The sequence below is a fragment of the Megascapheus bottae genome, chromosome 27, assembly GCF_031878675.1.
Source record: "Megascapheus bottae isolate mThoBot1 chromosome 27, mThoBot2.hap1, whole genome shotgun sequence".
NCBI classification, from domain to species: Eukaryota; Metazoa; Chordata; class Mammalia; order Rodentia; family Geomyidae; genus Megascapheus; species Megascapheus bottae.
Window position 1 is genome coordinate 17,086,199 of NC_143535.1, and position 18,895 is coordinate 17,105,093.

An 18,895-nucleotide genomic window follows, 5' to 3' on the forward strand; every position below is an offset into this window, starting at 1 on the left:
TCACTGTTCAAAGCCAGCCCAGGCAGATAGGTGTATGAGATTCTTCTCTCTAACTACCAAAAAGCCAGAAATCAAGCTGTGGCTCAAGTAGTAGAGCATTAGTCTTGAAGGGGGGAGGGATTTAAAAATAAAAAAGCTAAGGAGAGTGTCCAGGTCCTGAGTTCAAGACCCCAGTATGGGTGCGCGCGCACACACACACACACACACACACACACACACACACACACACACGGAAACTCTGAGGCTTGAAAAGTGAAAGAATTACTTGCTAGCAATAATATGAACATTCAGAGAACAGATGCTCAGCTCTGGGCCAGAGTGTCCTGACCCCTTTTGGGTCGGTTAACAAGTGGCTGTCTGCATATGCATGAAGTGGTTTCTAGTGTTCCTTAAAGTTTTGTGGCAAGGAAGGGATGTTTCTGGAAAAGTGGCTGGGGGCAGATGGGTGGCCATCCTTTTAGAACAATCCATCAGACAGCGGTTGAAATATTGATAAGAAAACGGAAACCAAATTACAGGAGGGGAAAAGCCAGAGGAAGAGGGAGTGGGATGCGGGAGAACGGACTGTATAGAGGAAAACTGCCCTTGTGTGCACAAACTCTCTGGTTTCTGCAGCAGACACCTCTTCTACCCCCACCCCACCCCACCCCCACCCCCAGGATGCACAGAGGAGCTGAGATCGCTGTTCTGTAGGAGCTGCAGAGAAACAATAACAGCAAGTTTTGCCTACTGGCGGTCAGGTTTAATTTCTCCCTGTCAAGGTTCTGGGATCTCTGGGCACAGACAAAGCACACCAAGAACTAGAACATAGTTTCATTCTTGCTGGCTTCTTGGACAGATTGTCTAAGGTGAGTGTCATTTGTGTCTGAGTCTCCGCAGGTGACATGTATGGTCCCAGCGCCTCTCTCTTCCCCTTCCTGCCTGTTTATGTTGCCCACGGAAAGTTTGTGGCTTCATGGGACTGTTTTTTCCTTTCAATTGTCTCTGTCTGTCTCTCTCTCTCCTCTTCCCCTTCAAATTGTGCCCTGCCTTTCAAAAAAAGGGGGGGGGGGAAGACTGTGAAAAGGGTATGAGATGAGGGAAGAAGCAGGGAAGGAAATCTAGTAGCCATAGAAACCTACCTTGTCCCTGAACTTGTGTGTGTGTGTGTGTGTGTGTGTGTGTGTGTTGTGGCTTCAGGAGCCAAAAAAGCTGGAATTTGTTAGTAAGGAGAAAAGTGCTTTATCAGAAACACATTGGCTGCTGGAGAAGCTGTGGGCTGCCACGTTAAAGATGGATTAACAGAAAGCAATAGAGGAAAGGGGGAAGAGACAGCTGCCAAACTTGGCAAAGTCAGAAGACAGACTCGCTGAGGCAGAGGCACCTGGCACCCTCACATGCCTTTTGCTCCCTCCAGCCCAAATAAGCAGACCTAAGAGACAATCTCATTGGTTATTATGCATGCACTGTTTCTGTCCTTGCAGAAAATCCATTTTCTTTCAGGAGAAAGCTGGTTCCTGGAAAAGAACATGCCCAATTCCCCCACACCACCTCCACAACAGACCCCAGAAACTTGACTTAGTCTTCTTCCTAGGCTGAGGGAATCCTTCTTCTAAAAAAGAATGAGTATCAGCTCGGCTGGCCTGGCACTGCCAGGGTGGCAAGAGAATCTTCAGTAGAACTCTGCCTGCTCCTACTGATAGCTCTCTCTTAGTTCCTTGGGAGCTCTGGTGAGCTGTGTGGAAGGGAGGAACATTCTCTGTTCTGGACAAGTTCTCTTTTTCAGCTAGGGGCAATCCTGGCACATAACTACCTAAGCCCTGGGGAGGACAAGGCCAGGAGCTCCAATCATGCATAGGAGAGGAGAAAGGACTAAAGAGAGAGACCCAAAAGTATGAGCTGGCCCCAATCCTCACAGACACTCAGGTGCTTCTTTCCCTCCCTGCCCCCTCTCCATTTCTATCAAGCCCCCCCCCACCTCCTTATCACCACCCCCACCTCCTCATCACCTCAGTCAATCTTGGGTGACACAGTTTCTCTCATCTAGGTTGGTTCTGGGGCCTTCCTGACCCTTCCTGGGTAACCATAGGATGTTTCAAACCGTCCCTGACACGGCGTCTTACGTCAAGGTAAGACATGGCAGCGTCTTTAAACAGGTAATGACCCTCTAGCTCTATGTAATCCTCAGCTTAACCTTTGTCCTTTGGCCTGGAAAAGTGGGGAGAAAAGCCTTGGGGTATCCTGGCGTCAGGTAAACCACTCTTAGCAACTTCGGTTTGGGGAGAGTGAGTGGTAGCCTATGAGACTGGAGTAAGGCTCGCATCCGCAGCGTTTTGGGTCCCGGCCTGCAACTGGTTGTTTCCCGGGCATTAAAGGTGTGCGCGTGTTTGCCTGTGAGCAAGTGTGCCATCGCGAGGGCCCATGCGCCGGCGAGTGTGCACGCGGGTGTGAGTGTGGATATGGCTCTGCGCAGGTGAGCTGGACGCCACGCGTGTCTCCTACCCCACGGACCCAGCCCGCCCCTGGAAAGCTCAGATTGCTATGTTTGACAGTCCATCGCCCATCGCCCATCGTGGCTTTATCTAACTTTCCTTTCTACCACAGAAGAAATATAAATAAAACCGGAGCTGGGACATCTGGGTCCCAGCTTAAGGAAAATCCCCTAGTGGGAGAGGGCTGAGAACGCGCGCCGGGACCGTTGTTTGTGTAGCTTTTCAGATAGGGACTCAGAACCTGGGACTCTCCGACCCTACTTTAGAACCGAGGAGGGACTCGCCAGACCTAGTAAACCTAGCCGGGCGCCTGCAGACACTCCTCCGGCCCTGGCTCCGCCCTCCGGCTCAGAAGTCCAGCCCCGAGTACCTCCTAGACCCCACTTCCACCCCACACAGGCACCCACACCCCCCACACCCCGCTCCAGTCTGCTGAGCTACCTGAGCTTCAGCGAAATCAGGTGCCAGGTCTAGGTGTGGGTCGGCCAGCAGAACGTCCACCTATACTGGCCCCTCAGTTCACGTCCAAGGACAGCCAAGTACGTGCCCAACCCCGCCAGATCTCTGGAAAGGGAAACTTGACACCGCAGAGCATCCCTTCTGTTCCCGCCCAGCTTTCTGAAGCCTCAGAGGGTCCCTTTTGGGAAGCAGGATCCTGGAGATGAAACCCCCAGAGAAGCGTTTAATCGAGGATGAAAGAATGAATGTGTGAATGAACAACCAAACGAAGGTGTCAGTGACCCAGGGAGGGAGGGAGGTGGTTCGAAGACTGGGTTACAACATGCACTTGTCCTTAGTCTTAGGTTTTCCACAGATGGACGTTCTGCACATTTATCCCACCATCACCACTTCCAGTGCAAGGTGTGGGGGGGAAGCCCAGATTGGGGAGTCTTCACTTAAGTCCTGTTTTCCATTGTAAGTGGTCTCCAAAGGGCGAGGGCTGCAACCGCCCTCACAGTACCTCTGTGTCCACACACACACACACACACACACACACACACACACGCGCGCGCACACACACACACACACACACACACAGCACCCACAGTCTCAGGGATGATGATCCTCCCTGCTCCCCCCCAAAAGAAGCAAGTGGAAGCTGGAGGCCTGACTGGGCTAAGGGTTAGGGAGAAAGGGGCTGGGGAAGACCAAGGCTGCCAGAAGGGGCCGCCCCCTGCTAGAGCTATTTTTTTTTTCAAGGAGGGGAAAAATGGATTTTTCAGCAGCCACAAAGTTTGTATTGTTGCACAAAGGGGTGCATTGATGATGGGGAAAGTCTGCATGTCAGGACAATCTTGAGTCTGTTTAGCCTGCTCACTTCGTCCATCATTTGCCAGAGGGGCACAAACAGACCCCAGCTGCCAGTCTCACTCTCCCACACCGCTCAGGGTTGTTGACAAACACAGAGTCAGGCTCCTGGACCCCCCAGGAGTCAGAAGCAGAGCTGGGTCCAGAGGGGCCAAGACTGTCTTCTTTGCCTAGATGATGGTGGTAAGGCAGCAATCTGAACCCTGGTGTGGGCTGGGAGGAGGGAGGGCCCTGAGTGGGGGGGGTACACCACCACAGAAGAGCTTCATTTGGGATGGGACTAGAAGGCAAGTGGGGGGAGGAGGTAACTGTGTCAAACCCTAACAATCACAGCCTGAGACGACTCCTTGTGGTGGTATTGACAGTTAATCTGTCACACAGCCCTTACTCCCTTATGTCTGCCTAACTCTGCTCTGAGCATGGAAAGACCTCATTTCAATAATAAGCAACCTATTCAGTCATTTAGTTTGCAGATGGAAAGCTGAGGCGAGGAGAGGTTAGAGTGACTGAGCTTGTATGGGGAAAATCAAGATACAGATAATGAAGAAGTAGTAGAGACTGCCAGGCACGTTCTAAACACTCCTTTACAATAGCTCATCGAGATAGATCCTATCAAAAAGGTTCATACAGATCAAGATAATGAGACACTCAGAGGTTCAGGAACTTGTCCAAGGCCAAGGAGCTGATAAGTGCAAAGCTACATTCAAACCCAAGTTGGCCCTGGTAAACTGAATTCAAAGGCAGCAATCCACTTGGGGATGGGGACTGAGGAAGGACTTAGAGACCTCAGTAAAGCAATCCTGTCCAGTGCTGGTGAACTACCGCGGCGTGCAAAGCGAAGGGCACATTCCTGAGCGCCCCCCCTACCCCTGCCTCACACCGAAGGTCTCTCCTCGCTTCCTCCTTGGGCTTCTTCTAGACTCCTTACTTTTTGTTCTACTAACCTTTGGATCTGGCTCTCATTCTGAGACACCCTCCTGGATATTCCGCCCCCTCCCCTCCGCGGTCCCAAACCCAGACCAAGGAAAATGGCAGGATTCAGAGTGTCTATCCATAGCCACAGCGAAGTGTCCAGAAGTGGTACCTAGCCTGCCTGAACTACAGGACTCGAAGCTGTACTTCAAGGGTACTCATTAAAACTTGAACTATACTGTTTGGGTCTACTGGGAGGAGGGGGGGGCGGTTCAAGGCGATGGAGAAACGAAGCCCACTCTCCCACTTCTACTACCTCCTTCTGGGCTGCTACTGAGGTTCGGGGTGAGGAAGTGGGGCTGCAATCACCTCTGTGGGTCTCCCGCGTTTGTTAGCTTAAACTCTCTGGTCGCCCCCCCCCCATTCCCTTGGACTTCCACCCCTCCCCGCGTCTGGACACCGTGTGGTCTGCCCCCCCCACTCCGATCTCCTTCCACCGATCTCCTGGGAATCGCCTAGGGGGATCTCCCGGGACACCCCGCCATCCCCACCCCAGCCTCCCGCCTGCGCGCCCGGCGCGCACCCTTTCAGCCTCTGTGGCCTCCCACGTTGCGATCTGAATCCATTGGGCGCAAAGGCAAAGAAAAGAGAGTGGGGAGCGGGCAGGGCGAGCCGAGGCTCTAAATCTTCCTTCAATCTGTGAGTGGATGAAGTCGGGGAAACAAATTCAAAGCAGGCGCGCCTACAGAGCCTTCCTGCAGAAATATTCCCCGGCATTCAAGCGCATCCAGGGGCGGCTTGAGCTGCCTTGTTTGGCTAAGGTCTGACGAGACTCGAGTTCTCCAATAAAAATAAATCTCAAATTAATTATGGCCTCGAGCGAGAGGCCAGACACTTGAAGCTGCAGTTTGTGCAGTCTGGAGTCTTGGCGCTCGCATGCCCGCCCACCCCCTCCTCCCCGCCCCCACCTTCTCCCGCCCCCCTCGCGGCTCTCTTTCCCCTCCCCCTTTGCCCGCCCAGGGTACCCGGCCTGGCCGCCCAAGACCAGCCGCCGCAGAGGTGTGTGTGGGGGGGGGGGAGGACCCCGGGGAAAGGCCCCGCCTAGACGCCCTGCCTGGCTGGGCACCTTTAGGAGTTTAAAGTGACCCTTATGTCCAAGAGTTTAGAGGCACACCAGGGACTCTGCTCCATTTGTGGCGTCCCCACCCCCCTGACCCTGGCTGGGACCTAAGGAGCCCGGGAAGCTTGCGTCTGGAAAGTCTTGACCCGGTCAAAAGGGCTGACATTGAGCGAGCCAAGACACGTTTTCGCCCCGTCGTCCCCCCGACCCCCCCCTCCCAGGGGAAGCAGGACTTCCGCATCTTTGAAAATGTTGTCAAGTGCGATCTGCACTAGGCAAAACCCTCTCCTCCACGTTTTAATGAAAAGACTTCAAATCTTTATTAAAATGCCCCCCCCACCATACACACACACATACACACACACACACGTACATGTCTTGGATAAGACTTAGGAATGCGAGAGGGGCTGTTTTGCTGTTGAAGTCTCTGTAAATTTTTTTCTCTCTCCAGTTGGTAGCTTAAGGGAAAAAAAAAAAAAGTTTGGCCCTGGGTGTCTTGGCTGTGAGTGTCCCTGACTTTGAAAGCCAGGAATGGGTTGATGAAATGGGCACTCCGGTATTCATACCAAATCATGGCCGCGGCCCTGCCCAGTCTGGAAAAGAGTAAATCCAGGCAGTGCCTGAGGAGCCAGGAAAGAGGGTGTGTATAAGTGTGTGGGCAGGGGCAACCATTCCCAAGCTAGGCTGGTAGACTAGGGGGTGGGGGGAGACGGGGAGAAGAGAGGGAGGGGGAAGAAGAGAGGGTGGAGAGAGGAAGGGAGGGAGCCATAGAGGGTAAGGAAAGCCACACTCCCAACACAAGACAGTTTTCATTTGTAGTGGGCCTCACCGCAGGCTCTCTATCAATTTGTCTCAATGCAAACATTCAAAATATTCTCTTTGGCTGCTCGTGAAAACAATGTGAGCTGCCAGGATCAAACCATCTTTCCAGATGTCTGGCGGTAACCACATGAAACAGGGCAGACTTGTTTACTGTTGTGTTTGGTTAGGGCTCTCTCCCCACCCCTTTGGGATTTGTCTTTTTTTAAGAAGAACCAGCAGCAATAGAATGAAGGTTCTAGCCCACAGTTATATAAGTTAGGCAAAGTTGCCCACCAGCACATCATCATCACAGGATGAAAAGAATCTGATATTCCCTCTCAGGATTGGTGGAGGGGTAGGGGTGGAGGTCCTTATCAGTGGAGACCCTTATGAATGGGGAACTGGTAACTAGTAAGAAACAGTAGCACTGGCACGATTCAGGGGTCCACAAAGCCTATGTCTGTGCACAATGTGTTGCTTATACCAGGGCACATCCCGCCCCCCCCCCCCATCTCCCAAATTACGAAATCTCCATACTTTTGGTTTTACAGGCAAAAACAGAAAGTGTTAGTCTTACAACTCATACAGGCAGACCAGTCTTCCTTTCCGTGTAGTTTTATATTGAACACTACCAAAGAGCTAAGAAGTGAAGCTTAATGAAACTGGGATACTAGGAATGTTGGGGTGATCCTTGATCAGAACAGTGAAGACAACTGCTATTTGGAAGCCAAGAGTAGTTGATCGGTGGAATTGTTATAGTTTAGGAGGGGGGGGAGAGGGAGAGGGAGAGGGAGAGGGAGAGGGAGAGGGAGGGAGGGAGAGAGAGAGAGAGAGAGAGAGAGAGAGAGAGAGAGAGAGAGAGAGAGAGAGAGAGAGAGAGAGAGAGAGAGAGAGAGAATGAATGAATTTGGGGGGAGTTGCCTCTTGTAAAGTGGCTATTCACAGCTTCTGTGTATAGTGAACCCCTGGAAGAGGGGCTGGCCACCACAGACTTGAATGATTTCTAGCTGAAAGAGAGGTTGGGGTGCTTAGTTTTCTAGTGAGGTCCTGGTGAGACTCAGTCTCCCCACACCCTCCTGAAAGTCCTGTTGTCGTTTGAAGGTCGGTAGAGTCTGGGCTGAAAAGGAAACAATTTGGGGTTTGAAAGGATGTAATTCATTCTTCCTTTCCCTTTAACCTCTTTCCTCTCTGGAAAGCATGTGGAAATGCTGAAGGGAAGAGCAAGAGGGCGGGATTTGGGCTGGTGGGGAGGAAAGGGTTAAGCCTGATTTCTTTTAATTGAACTCCAGAACTGGTGGCCCCAGGCAAGGGGGGGGGGGGACTGACCCCGCTAGCGGTAACCAGATGTGGCGGTCCCTAGGGAGCCCCGGAGCAGACCCCTGGATTGAGAAGCAGACAGGAGGGAGGGGGGAAGTCCGCCGTGGCCCCCACCCCACAAACCACCGCCCCCCGCCCCCCACATGAACACTGAGTCTCAATTCTGGCTGGCTGCACCCGACACTCGCGGTCTAGTCACGTTCAGACCCGTGTCTGTACTCGAACTCAAAATTGGAGCTGAATTGATGAGACTAATTTCGAGAGAGGGAGGGGGGGAGGGACGGAGGGAGGCGAGCGAGCTCTGGGGCTCAATTGCTCCTGAAGAAATAAAGCATTAATAAGTCACTTTTTTTTTCCCTCCCCTGCCCCGCCGCCGTGGACACTCTTTTGACTTTTTTTTTTTTCTTTTCAATTTACTTGGATCGTCTCTGGATTTCTTCTTTTTTTCTTCTTCTTCTTCTTCCTCCTGGGAGGACTCTTAAATAAAAGTGAGAAAGTCCAAAGCGTGGTCTGGAGAGCGTGGACAAGGTAACTGGTTTTGAAATTGGGGAGAAGGGAAATCAAGCCAGAGAGACCCCCGGGGCGCGACAGCCCAGTAGAGGGCCCGGGAGATCCTTGGGTGAGCCGGGCCTGAGAAGTGGGCCGTGGGGAGGCCGGCTACACGGCGGGGTGGGAATGCCAGTCCGGAGAATAGGGAGGAGGGGACCCCAAGTCTCACCGGTGAGAAGTCTGGGTCTGTGGAGCTGCGCTCTGGTGTGCTGCGCGCCGGGGGACCTGCTGGTCGGCGTGGAGGGCAGGTCGGCCGCTGGGTCCGCTCTGGGGAGGCCCGAGGACTTGAAGGGGAGACTTGGGGCTGGACAACCTAGGCTTGGAGCCCTTGGGTTCCGGTAAGCGCGAGGGATTGAACTAGGCTGTTGTTGGTCTTGGTCTTCGGTGGCTGCAGGACGCCCCGATCTGAGTGAGGAGGCGCGCGGACTGGAGGGAACACCCCCCCTTTTTTTCTTTGAACAAGGTCTGGGGTGTCGAGTCCCGCCCCTGGCAACGCAGATCAGCCTGCAAACTCCCCGAAAGCCTGTTTAAGGTGAGTCTCTCCGGGAGTCCGCAGCGCGCCGGTCAGCTGCGCTGGGATGGGGTGGGAACATTCCCGTCGATTCATTAACCATCGTCATCACGATCATTATTATTAGTATTAGTGTGTGGATAGTTGGTTTGCTTCAGTCTGCGTCCGGATCATCCCCCCCTCCCCCGCCCCGCCGCCCTCGCCAGGTTATCCCTCCTTCTAGCAAACTCTCCCGCCGTCGTCCTCCCATCCCCGAAAAAAAAAACCCCTAGTCTTGACTCCGGCTGGAAAAAGCATTAATGAACCTATCTGTGGGAAGAAGCGGAAAGTGAATGAGTCAGGACGGCCACCTTTGGGCCAAGGGCCCCGGGAAAAGGAAAGAATCTACAGGCGTCTGGCTTTGGCTTTGGGGACGGAGGGGGTGGGGTGGGGGCTGGAGGTGAAGGGGGCAGCGTTGCAGTCCCCCGGGGGGGGGATCGGGGCGCGGACGCTGGGCGTGGACCCCGTCTCTGTTCCTGGCCAGCTCTTATCTCCCGGCAGCAAGTATCCTGTGTGCCCGGTGCACGGCGGCGTCGCCGCATCTCCGCGGATATTTATACAGTGTGTGATGCGAAAAGCAGGACGAGCAGGGGAGAGGAAAGAGGGGGTGTGGGGGAGGAAAGGCCAGAGACGGAGGAGAAGGAGAGAAGAGAGAGAGAGAGAGAGAGAGAGAGAGGAGAGAGAGAGAGAGAGAGAGAGAGAGAGAGAGAGAGAGAGAGAGAGAGAGAGAGAGAGAGAGAGAGAGAGAGATAGGACTTCCTCCCCGATCGCAAAGTGAAGTCACTTCCCAAAATTAGCTGAAAAAAAAGTTTCATCCGGTTAACTGTCTCTCCGCTACAACAACAAACGTGCCTAGGGGAGCGAGGGCAGGCGCTCGCAGGGGGCACGGGGAGAGAGAGGGGGCCCCGGGCGCCAGGGAGGCCGCGCCGGGCCAGTCTGCAGGGGCTGCGAGGTCAGGCTGTAACCGGGTCAATGTGTGGAATATTGGGGGTCTCGGCTGCAGACTTGGCCAAATGGACGGGACCATTAAGGTAAGTGTGTGGGGGGGGGGCACTGGGCCCCGCCAGGCCAGGCGGGGGGACGGGGTGTGGGTAACCCGGCGGCGGGCAGACGGGGCGCGGGGTGTCGGGGTGCCGGAAGACGTGGCCGCTTCTCCCTTCCCTCTGGCGCCCGGGCTCTGTGCGTTCTTCTCCAGCGCTCGGGTGGTGGTGAGTCCTACATCGCGGAGAAGCCGGCCAGGCTCTCCATCCAGGATGATCCCCCCCCCACAACACACACCCTCCCCTGCCCCCCCACTCCCCGCTCTCTTTGCAAAGTGGGAGTCCAGCCACCCCCCCACCTCCGCCACCACCCAGCAGCCCAGAGGGCTTGCGGGAGGGGCGCTGTGAATTCTGGAGACCCCCCCTCCCCAGCGCCGATCAGAGTCAAGGGGCGGGAGACACCCCCCCCCGCCCCGCCTCGAGTCTGCCATTCTGTCTTGGCAACTAGGGCGCCCCGATACTGGAGCTGGACGCTCTTGGCGGCCAGCTTCCTCTCGCCAGAGGCCGAAAGTAGCGGGCGCAGAAGCAGCAGCTGCCACCGTGTGTGTGTGTGTGAGTGTGAGTGTGTGTGTGTTGGGGTGGGGTGGGGGGGTGAGTAAAAGGACTCCCTTTAGGCGGATGGGGTGCCAGGGAGTGCGTCTGAGGGTCTGCGTGAGCGAGCTCTTCCCGATGGAACCCCCTGTTTACAAGCCAGCGAGGCTGGTTTCTCTTCCCTCTCCTATTTCTGGGGCTCGCTGCTCAGCGTTCGGCAGCCGCAGCTTTCCCGAGACTTAACAGGCCGGGCTTGGCCGCTTCTCCCTCGGGGAGTGTCGGACCTCCACCAGCATCCATCTGCGCCTCAGTCTTTCTGAGCCCCACGAGCGCCAGCTTCTCCACAGAAGAGCTCCCCACCCCCAAAAACAAAAACAAAAAAACGGGCCCAGAGATCTTCATAACACTCCCCCTACCCTGCGTCTCGCCTCGGGTTCTCAGCCCTCCACCGGCATCCCCACCTCCCCCAGCTCAGCTCCCACCCTGGGTATTTATCACCAAGTGTGGACCAGAGCATTAGTGGGGGGTCGGGGTTGTGTGCCACCCTCCAGTAGGGGCTACTGGACAGTTTCTCTCTGAAAGAGGGAAGTGGGGAAAAGAACATTGAGGTGAGGCCCCCCTCCCCCAAGTTGACTGGCCTTTGAGGACCTAGAGAATGAATGGGACCAGAAGCTGGTTTCTAGGCTGGCCTTGCAGAACCAAGCCGAAAGTTGTCTGGTAAAACTATTAGGCTGGTGAATGGGACTGGCAGAGAGACTGTCATCCTTCATTTCCCAGAGGCATCAGTCCCCCCCCCACCACCCAACCCCTCAGGCCTCAGCAAAGAAGTCTAGGATGTTGAGTTTAGAGCTTCAAGAGATTTTTATCATCTGGGTGGAGTCGAGTTGTAGTGGTTTTATTTTCTAAGGTTCTCTTCTCTCTCTCTGAAAGTTTGAAATATGCTGACTTGAGTAAAAAGCACCAACTGAAGGAGCTTGACTCTTAGAGATGAGATAACTGGCATGAGTTAAAAGGAACCCTTAAAATTCACATGTAATTCAAACTTTAACTGAGTGGGTGAGAAGAAGGCCGTGGAGGCAGGGAGTGGAGGTCACTGGGCCACTTTACTCTTGTTTCTCTACTTCCTGTTAGTGTGTGCACACAAGTGCCTGGGTTCCATTCTAGGATGCCCTTCCACTAACCAGAACTCTTACACTCACTCTCCTCTACCTGCTTGCTTCCCTCTGTGATCCTCTCATCTCTTGGAAGGCCAGCAAGATGGCTTCAGGGACTTGGTGTGGACACTCTAAGGCAAAGTGAGGCAATATCTATCCCCCCCAGTGCTCAGAGCTCGTAAGCAGAGGGAGGAAGCTGTGGTCGACGTGTGTACCCAGGATGTGTTAACCTCCTTCGATATACACACGGAGGGATGAGCACGGCAAGTAGTAAGAACGGCAGCAATTTGGTGCTTTATGTCAAAGATGGGAGTACAGGTGTCTTGTAGGGTGGGTAGCAGGAGGCTCTGAGCCCCTCCAAGCCTCTCTTTAAGCAATTCGTTCTCTTCTTGAGTTACCAGTCTTCATAGTCACCCACAGAGCCATGGCTTTTTCAAGCTATGTTCAGTCACGTTCTTCTGAAGGATGAGTCTAGAGAATGTATTGTTTTGGTGTTCTTGTTATGTGGAAGCTACAGGTTTCTCTGTTCACTTGTGACTTGGGAATCTTAAGATTCCCAGACCTCCACTCCAATACTGTGCTTCCAGAAGGCACTATCTGGGAGAAATGCCAGCCAACTTCTGATCTTGCTATGAGAAAGCATGATCTGTTCAGTCTCTTTTGTGCTTCTTGTTGGTCAAAGCAAGCTGAAGATTAAGGTGCTTCTACCATAGAGAGTGTCTTTCCAACCTATCCTTTCAATATTTTGCTTCTGGCAGATTTACCTGTATATGTGTTAAACCCCATTCTGTCATGGAGGAGTTCTGAAGCCCCTGATCTGAATTGTAGAATCCAGAATGCATGTTCCCAGTTTGAACAGCCTGGAAACAGTCAGCTTTGAGTGATTCCGGGATGTCGTGTTCATGTACCTCTACATTTCTTTTTTTTTTTTTGCCAGTCCTGGGCTTGAGCTCAGGGCCTGAGCACTGTCCTTGGACTTTCTCAAGGCTAGAGCTCTACCACTTGAGCCTCAGCACCACTTCCGGCTTTTTTCTGTGTATGTGGTACCGAGGAATCGAACCCGGGTCTTCGTGCATGCTAAGCAAGCACTTTAACCACTAGGCCAAACTCCTGCCCCCGTACCTCTACATTTCTTCCTCCAGTATAAAACATATTTTAAAGGGCATGTAGATCTCAGAGCTCAGGAAGTATTTTGTCCAGGTTGCAGAACATATCTGAATCTCTTTATAGAAGCTCCTAACTTGTGTATATCTTATCCAACTCCATGGGATTATACGTTTCTAACCGTGTTGGCTTTCAGCATTGTGTTCTCTATTCCAAGAATGTTTCCTGAAAGTTCTGAGCACCATTTGGGGAGTACCAATGATAGTTACTCTACTCTTGCTAACGCTGTATTCAGAAACAGCCTATTCACTACCACCGTTCCCCACAGTGATTATCATCAGTGTTGAAAAGCACTTGACTACCTGAAGAAATGACCTGGTTTCAAAAAACAATGTATTTTAGTTCGATCTAAACAGACTTCAGTTGAATCCCATTAATTTTGTCGGTGGAACTTGACGATATATACAGATTGGGAGCTATCAAAGCTGGAGAAATAATCAGAGAAGTAGACATGACAGCAACAACAACAAAAAGGAAATAGGGAAGTCAGAAAACTGCATCCATTTTCATCTATAGAACTTGTTGCTCTATGCTGCTGCATAGCAAGACTCTTATCACCTTTAGTCTTGGTTTCCTAATTTATAAAACGAGGCCAAAGCATCCCCTTACCACAGTTCACAGTTGGCAAGAAATCAAGTACCTAATGCTGTGTATACATTAGTTGAACTAATCTTTTAGATTAGAATTGATGGAGCGCTAATGGTCAAAACATTAGAACCCATGTCTGGATTTATCATATTGTATATTATTAAGTCAGCAAATATATATGGTATATTTCTTATGTTCAAGACTCTATGTGTTGAGAATAAAGCTAATGATCAAAGACCAGGCTCTGGTGGCTCACACCTATGAGTCTAGCTACTCGAAAGGCTGAGCTCTTAGAATCCTAGTTCAAAGCCATCCCAAGCAGGAAAATCTGTGGGAGTTTTATCTCCAGTTAACTACCAAAAGGCCTCAAGTGGAGTTGTTTTTTTGTGGCTCCAGAACAATAACAACAAAAACATGCAAACAACAATAACAATAAACAGTGTTTATTAAAACTCTGGGAGTTTTATACACTAGTGGAAGTGGTGGATGTATTTGAAGAGAAGCAGATTCCTATCCAGGAGTCTTGCATTTTCTGAATAGCTGTAAAGATCTTGGGGCACAGAAAATAGATGGCTAGGGAAAACCTCACTAGGGAAAACTGAGCAGATATGATCGCTAGTCTAATCCTTTATCTGGGCAAAGTTTAGTACCCCACCCAACCAGTGAGCGATGGAATTGCAGGATGGGAAAGCGAAGTTGGGGTTACAAGCCTGGCTTTGCACACCTGAAGAGAGTCATGTGACAGACCATGGATGGCAGGAAAATGTGGGAAAGAAGTCTTGGAAAGAAATGGTCAAATGAGAAACACGTAAGAACGGACTTGACTGACGTCCTCAGGTACAGGATGGATTGTGACCCCCCCTTTCCCTCTCCTGTCCATTTCATGGCCCAATGCCATCCCCTTGTTTGGAGAGGTCTTTAGGCAACAGAGTTTCTCAGTTACTATAGCCATGCAGCTTGCTGTCAGAAGACAACTACCAAGCGGTAAGCTCTGTTCTCTGTGTGAATAATTTCCACTAAAAAGCTCCCTTTCTTTGTGTGACTATGAAAATTTAAAATGTGTAGGTTGGCAACTTTAGAGCTTTATAGGATATTTGTCAGGACATTTTCATTTTATGACTAGGGATACTGAGGTGTAGGATATTAAATGGAGCATCCAAAATCACACAGTTGAGTCTTCACAGAAAGAGTAAGAATTTAGTTATATAAGGCTCTGTACTTTCCTCTACACCATGAAGACTGAAGATATTGTTTGCTTTTATTATATAAATTGAAGAGTCATAAGAGGCACTGTGTGTGTGTGTGTGTGTGTGTGTGTGTGTGTATGTGTGTGTGTGTGTGAGAGAGAGGGGGTGGGGAGAGGGAGGAAGATCAAGACCAACCAAAAGAGAAGATAGAAAGCCCTTAATACAGATACCATGAGGACTCTGACTTTAATCTGAAAACACATGTCATTTAGTGAAAAATATATTATTACTGTCCTGGCCAGATGCTGGTGGCTCACACCTGTCATCTAAACTACTCAAGAGGCTGAAATCTGAGGATCTGGTTCAAAGCCAATCCAGGCAGGAAAATCCCTGAGATTCTTATCTCCACGTAACCACCAGAGCCAGAAGTAAAGCTATGGCTCTAATGGTAGAGCATCAGCTTTTGAGAGAAAAAGCTAAGTGACACTGTTCAAGTATCAATATTTCTCTGTAAGATAATACTTGCTGTCTTGAATTATTTACCTACTTAGAGTTAAAAACAAACTTCCAATATTTGGATAGAATGTTGACACAACTGTTTTCTAAAATAAATTCTTCTTTTACTTCAGACAAACTACACAACTTAACAAGAATACATCCCAAAACATTATGTTGAATTTTAATAACTGACAGGTTCTTCTCTTTGAGCCATGCACTGGGTGCTGAATTCTTCTGTCAACTCTTAATAATTAAAAATTAACCTATTTAAATAAAACATGTTCAGCAGTGTTCAAACATTTCCATTTTCTAGACTGTGCAGAAAGGAGATCTTTAATAACAACCACATTTAGTAATAAGATTTAGGATTTCAATGGCTCCCTCTGTTTGGGGTTAAACAGTTAAACTGGCATTGTTTTTTTTTTAATAGGTGGTTTAAATTGAGCCTTTTTTCCCTAGAAATACAGCATTCATCTAATGCAAGTATTGAGTTACCCCCTCCCCAGAAAAAAAAAACAAAAAGCTGGGAAAATGGTTTTTATTGATAAACCCCCAGAAAGGTTTCCTATTGTGTTGACTTTTAATCTTACCTCAGTCTTCAGAAAATATCCCCAGATTGATGTCTTATACACTCTGAAGCTTGGTATAGAGATCTTTAGATTCAGAAATAACTATCTTAAGTTCAAATAGAAAGTGTACTGTTTTCTTTCATTCGAGACAACCAGCTGCATAATATAGTTATAGAATAGTGTTTTTGTTTTATTTTGAATAACATGGTTTTTGGAAGAGTGCACTTAAAACAGACTTTCTAAGGCTATCTTTTGTTTATTGTTTTTCAACAGATTGAATAAGCTAAAGACACAAAAGTCTTGTAAAACGTTTAAAACAATCCAGCCCTAGTAGCTTTTCTTTTTCTTTTTCTTTTACTACGTAACCCAGGCTCATCTTGAATCCCTCTCGCCTTTACCACCTGAGTGTTGGGATTCTCGGCATCATCATGTCCCGTTCTAATGGCTTTTTCAGTAATCTCAATATTGTGCAAGTGTCGATTCCTCTGCAAAAGACTATACCCTGTTTCATTTTCTGTTAATGATTTCATGCCTGTTGTAGTCAGGCCATTTAGGTATCATTTCATCTATGGAGTGGTTTTACTAAATGATTTCACTCTTTCACACGTAACTCTACTACTGGCTCAGTGAACTTAACCATTCGTACCTGTGCCCTTTGCGGTGGAGATTCTTCAGAGACATCAAATGGGGCCATCACCTGTTTTCCTGTGGTCACTCCAATCACCAATGCCTTCAAAATTTGTCAGTGTGAGACAAAGTATGGAACAATCTTTTTCTGCGTAGAGTGAGATGGCTTTGTAAATATTGCTAACTCTGACTTCTGGGAGAATCATCAAGTGACCGATCCTATTAAGGCAACTACAGAAACCATTAGGCAGGACCTGAACTTGGTGACTATGTTTTATGAAAAGATGTCACTGGTGCCCACAGGGAGACTGCCTGGTAAACCCAGCCAGAGGATAAGCAATGCAGTCATCAGCAGAAGGCAGCAGGTTAGATAGCTCCAAGGAAGAAAGGAGCAAGGTAAACTGAAGAGACAGAGAAGGACACCACGATAACAATGACCTGTGTAGTTTTTTTTTTATCTGTGTGGTTCGCAAAGCGTGCTTTCTTACATCTTGTACTTGCAAGAGCTCTGTAGGACAAATAATCACATATCTCTATGAAAGGAAGTCCAGAGAGCTCAGACACCTTGCCCGATATTGTATAGCTCATAGCAACAGAGCTGCCTTTCAAGCCTAGCCTTCCTGATGGCAAAAGACATGTGTTGTCTCTATATACCAGCCACACTCACTTCCTCTTTGCAGAGGCAGCACTGAAGGCTGGCTTTGAAAAATGGATAGAACTTGAACTTGATGTATGGTCAAGGGTGTTTTAGGAGACAATAGGCTACTCTGGGCAGTGAGGAGGTGCATGTGAAAGAAAGAGTGAGAGGGGGAAGGTCAACTGAATTAGATTATGGGAAACCTTAGTTACCATAACAAATCATTTGGATCTTACAAAGAAAAGAGGAATCCACATTTTTGAATAGAGAGATGGTCCACATGGATGTTACAAAACCCTCAAGGATACAATCCTCCCTATCGCCATTCTTCTCTTTGGTAATGGCACTGTGAGTGGCTCTATTACTTAGGAGAAGTCTCATGAGAAGTTGGTAGGAGTCAGGAGTAGTCAAGCAGTGATAGATCCAAACAATCAGAGTTCTACCTTTGATTTATCTATTTATTTGCCAGTCCTGGGGTGTGAACTCAGGGCCTAGGCACTGTTCTTGGACTTTCTCAAGGCTAGCATTCCACTACTTGAGCCATAGCACCACTTCCAGCTTTTTCTGTGTATGAGATACTGACAAATCAAACCCAGGGCTTCTTACATACTACGAAAGCACTCTACCTCTGGGCCAAGCTCCTGGCCCCTCTACCTGTGATCTTTAAAGAGATATTATTATTATTATTATTATTATTATTATCATTATTACACCCAGAAAGGAAGGAGAAATGGGATAACAATGTCATTAACTCTTTTTCTTGCTTCAGATGGGTCTTCTTTGGCCAGTATTCTGGGAATCTCACCATGACCTATTTTTGTTTGTTTGTTTTGTTTTTTTTTTCATTGAATTGTCTATGCTGGGGTACAACTTTAGTTCTTTTTGAGAATGAGTCAGTAAAGAGTAACTGAGAAGAGGCAAAAAGATAGGTTGTTGGCTTGAAACTCAAATCAAGTTTCTATGGAAATCCAGGAAAGTGTAACATTTTTCTTATGGGATGGATGCACCCATCGCCTCCCTTACACAATTGGCATGTCTTCCCAGTGCATCAACCAACTACTCAGAGACTTAACATCATTGTTCCGAATAGGATCAGATCTTGAAGACATTTTCAGATAACTCATATCTATTTTATAGCAGCTTTCAAATTCCTGGTACCTACCAAACAATCCAAAATACCCAAGTATTTAAGATATTTCCTGTCATTAGGGAAGGAACAATGTGCACGTCATGTCATTTCTGATCAACAGTTAAAATTACATGACATTTAAAAAAAAAAAAAACCTCCAGGAGAATGTAGATGTGAGTTCTGACATGCTTTTTACCAAGAACAGGCCCATTTACCCAGCTAGTGCTGTATGTCCAAAGTAATGAAAGACCTTAAGTTGCATTTCAGTGCACACGTGCAAGAGGCCAAAATTATAGGGGCCCAGGGAGCTCTAACCTTGAATTTCTAGACATGTGTGGGTCTCCATTGTCTACTGGAATCTCACATTCCAGTAGCAGATTTGGTTCTGAATATGGAGTTATTTTCATTGAGTTTATGTAAGAAAGTGTCTGAAAGCAAATAATTTTGCAATGCGTTTGTGCTGCAAGAATTAATGTGAAAAGAAATAGGTTAAAAACAAAACTCCCTGGCTTGCAGAATGTCTCTGTTTGTGCTGTTATAATCCCTATGAAAACATACATTGAGAGTGAGATTTTCTTTTTTATAAAAATTATTAAGTAGTTCTACGAAGGAATTGCCATTTAACAAAGCAGTTCATGAAAACAGTGTATCTTGATCAATGCATGGCTTTCAACTTTCATTGAGATTGAGATTTGTGTATCTATAAGACTCATTTTGTCTTTCAATGTGTATCACTTAGTTTA

General features: G+C 48.9%; 1 protein-coding gene across 1 annotated transcript in view; it reads left to right on the forward strand.

Annotated features, from left to right (window-relative positions):
- The first annotated feature begins 9,717 nt into the window (after positions 1–9,717).
- The window catches only part of Fli1 (Fli-1 proto-oncogene, ETS transcription factor), a 122,063-nt gene continuing 112,885 nt past the window's right edge, over positions 9,718–18,895 (forward strand). Inside the window, exon 1 of the mRNA XM_090319703.1 lies at positions 9,718–10,059. Coding sequence (XP_090175829.1) covers positions 10,042–10,059 — 18 coding nt within the window. The 5' untranslated portion in view covers positions 9,718–10,041. The remainder of the gene's footprint in view (positions 10,060–18,895) is intronic.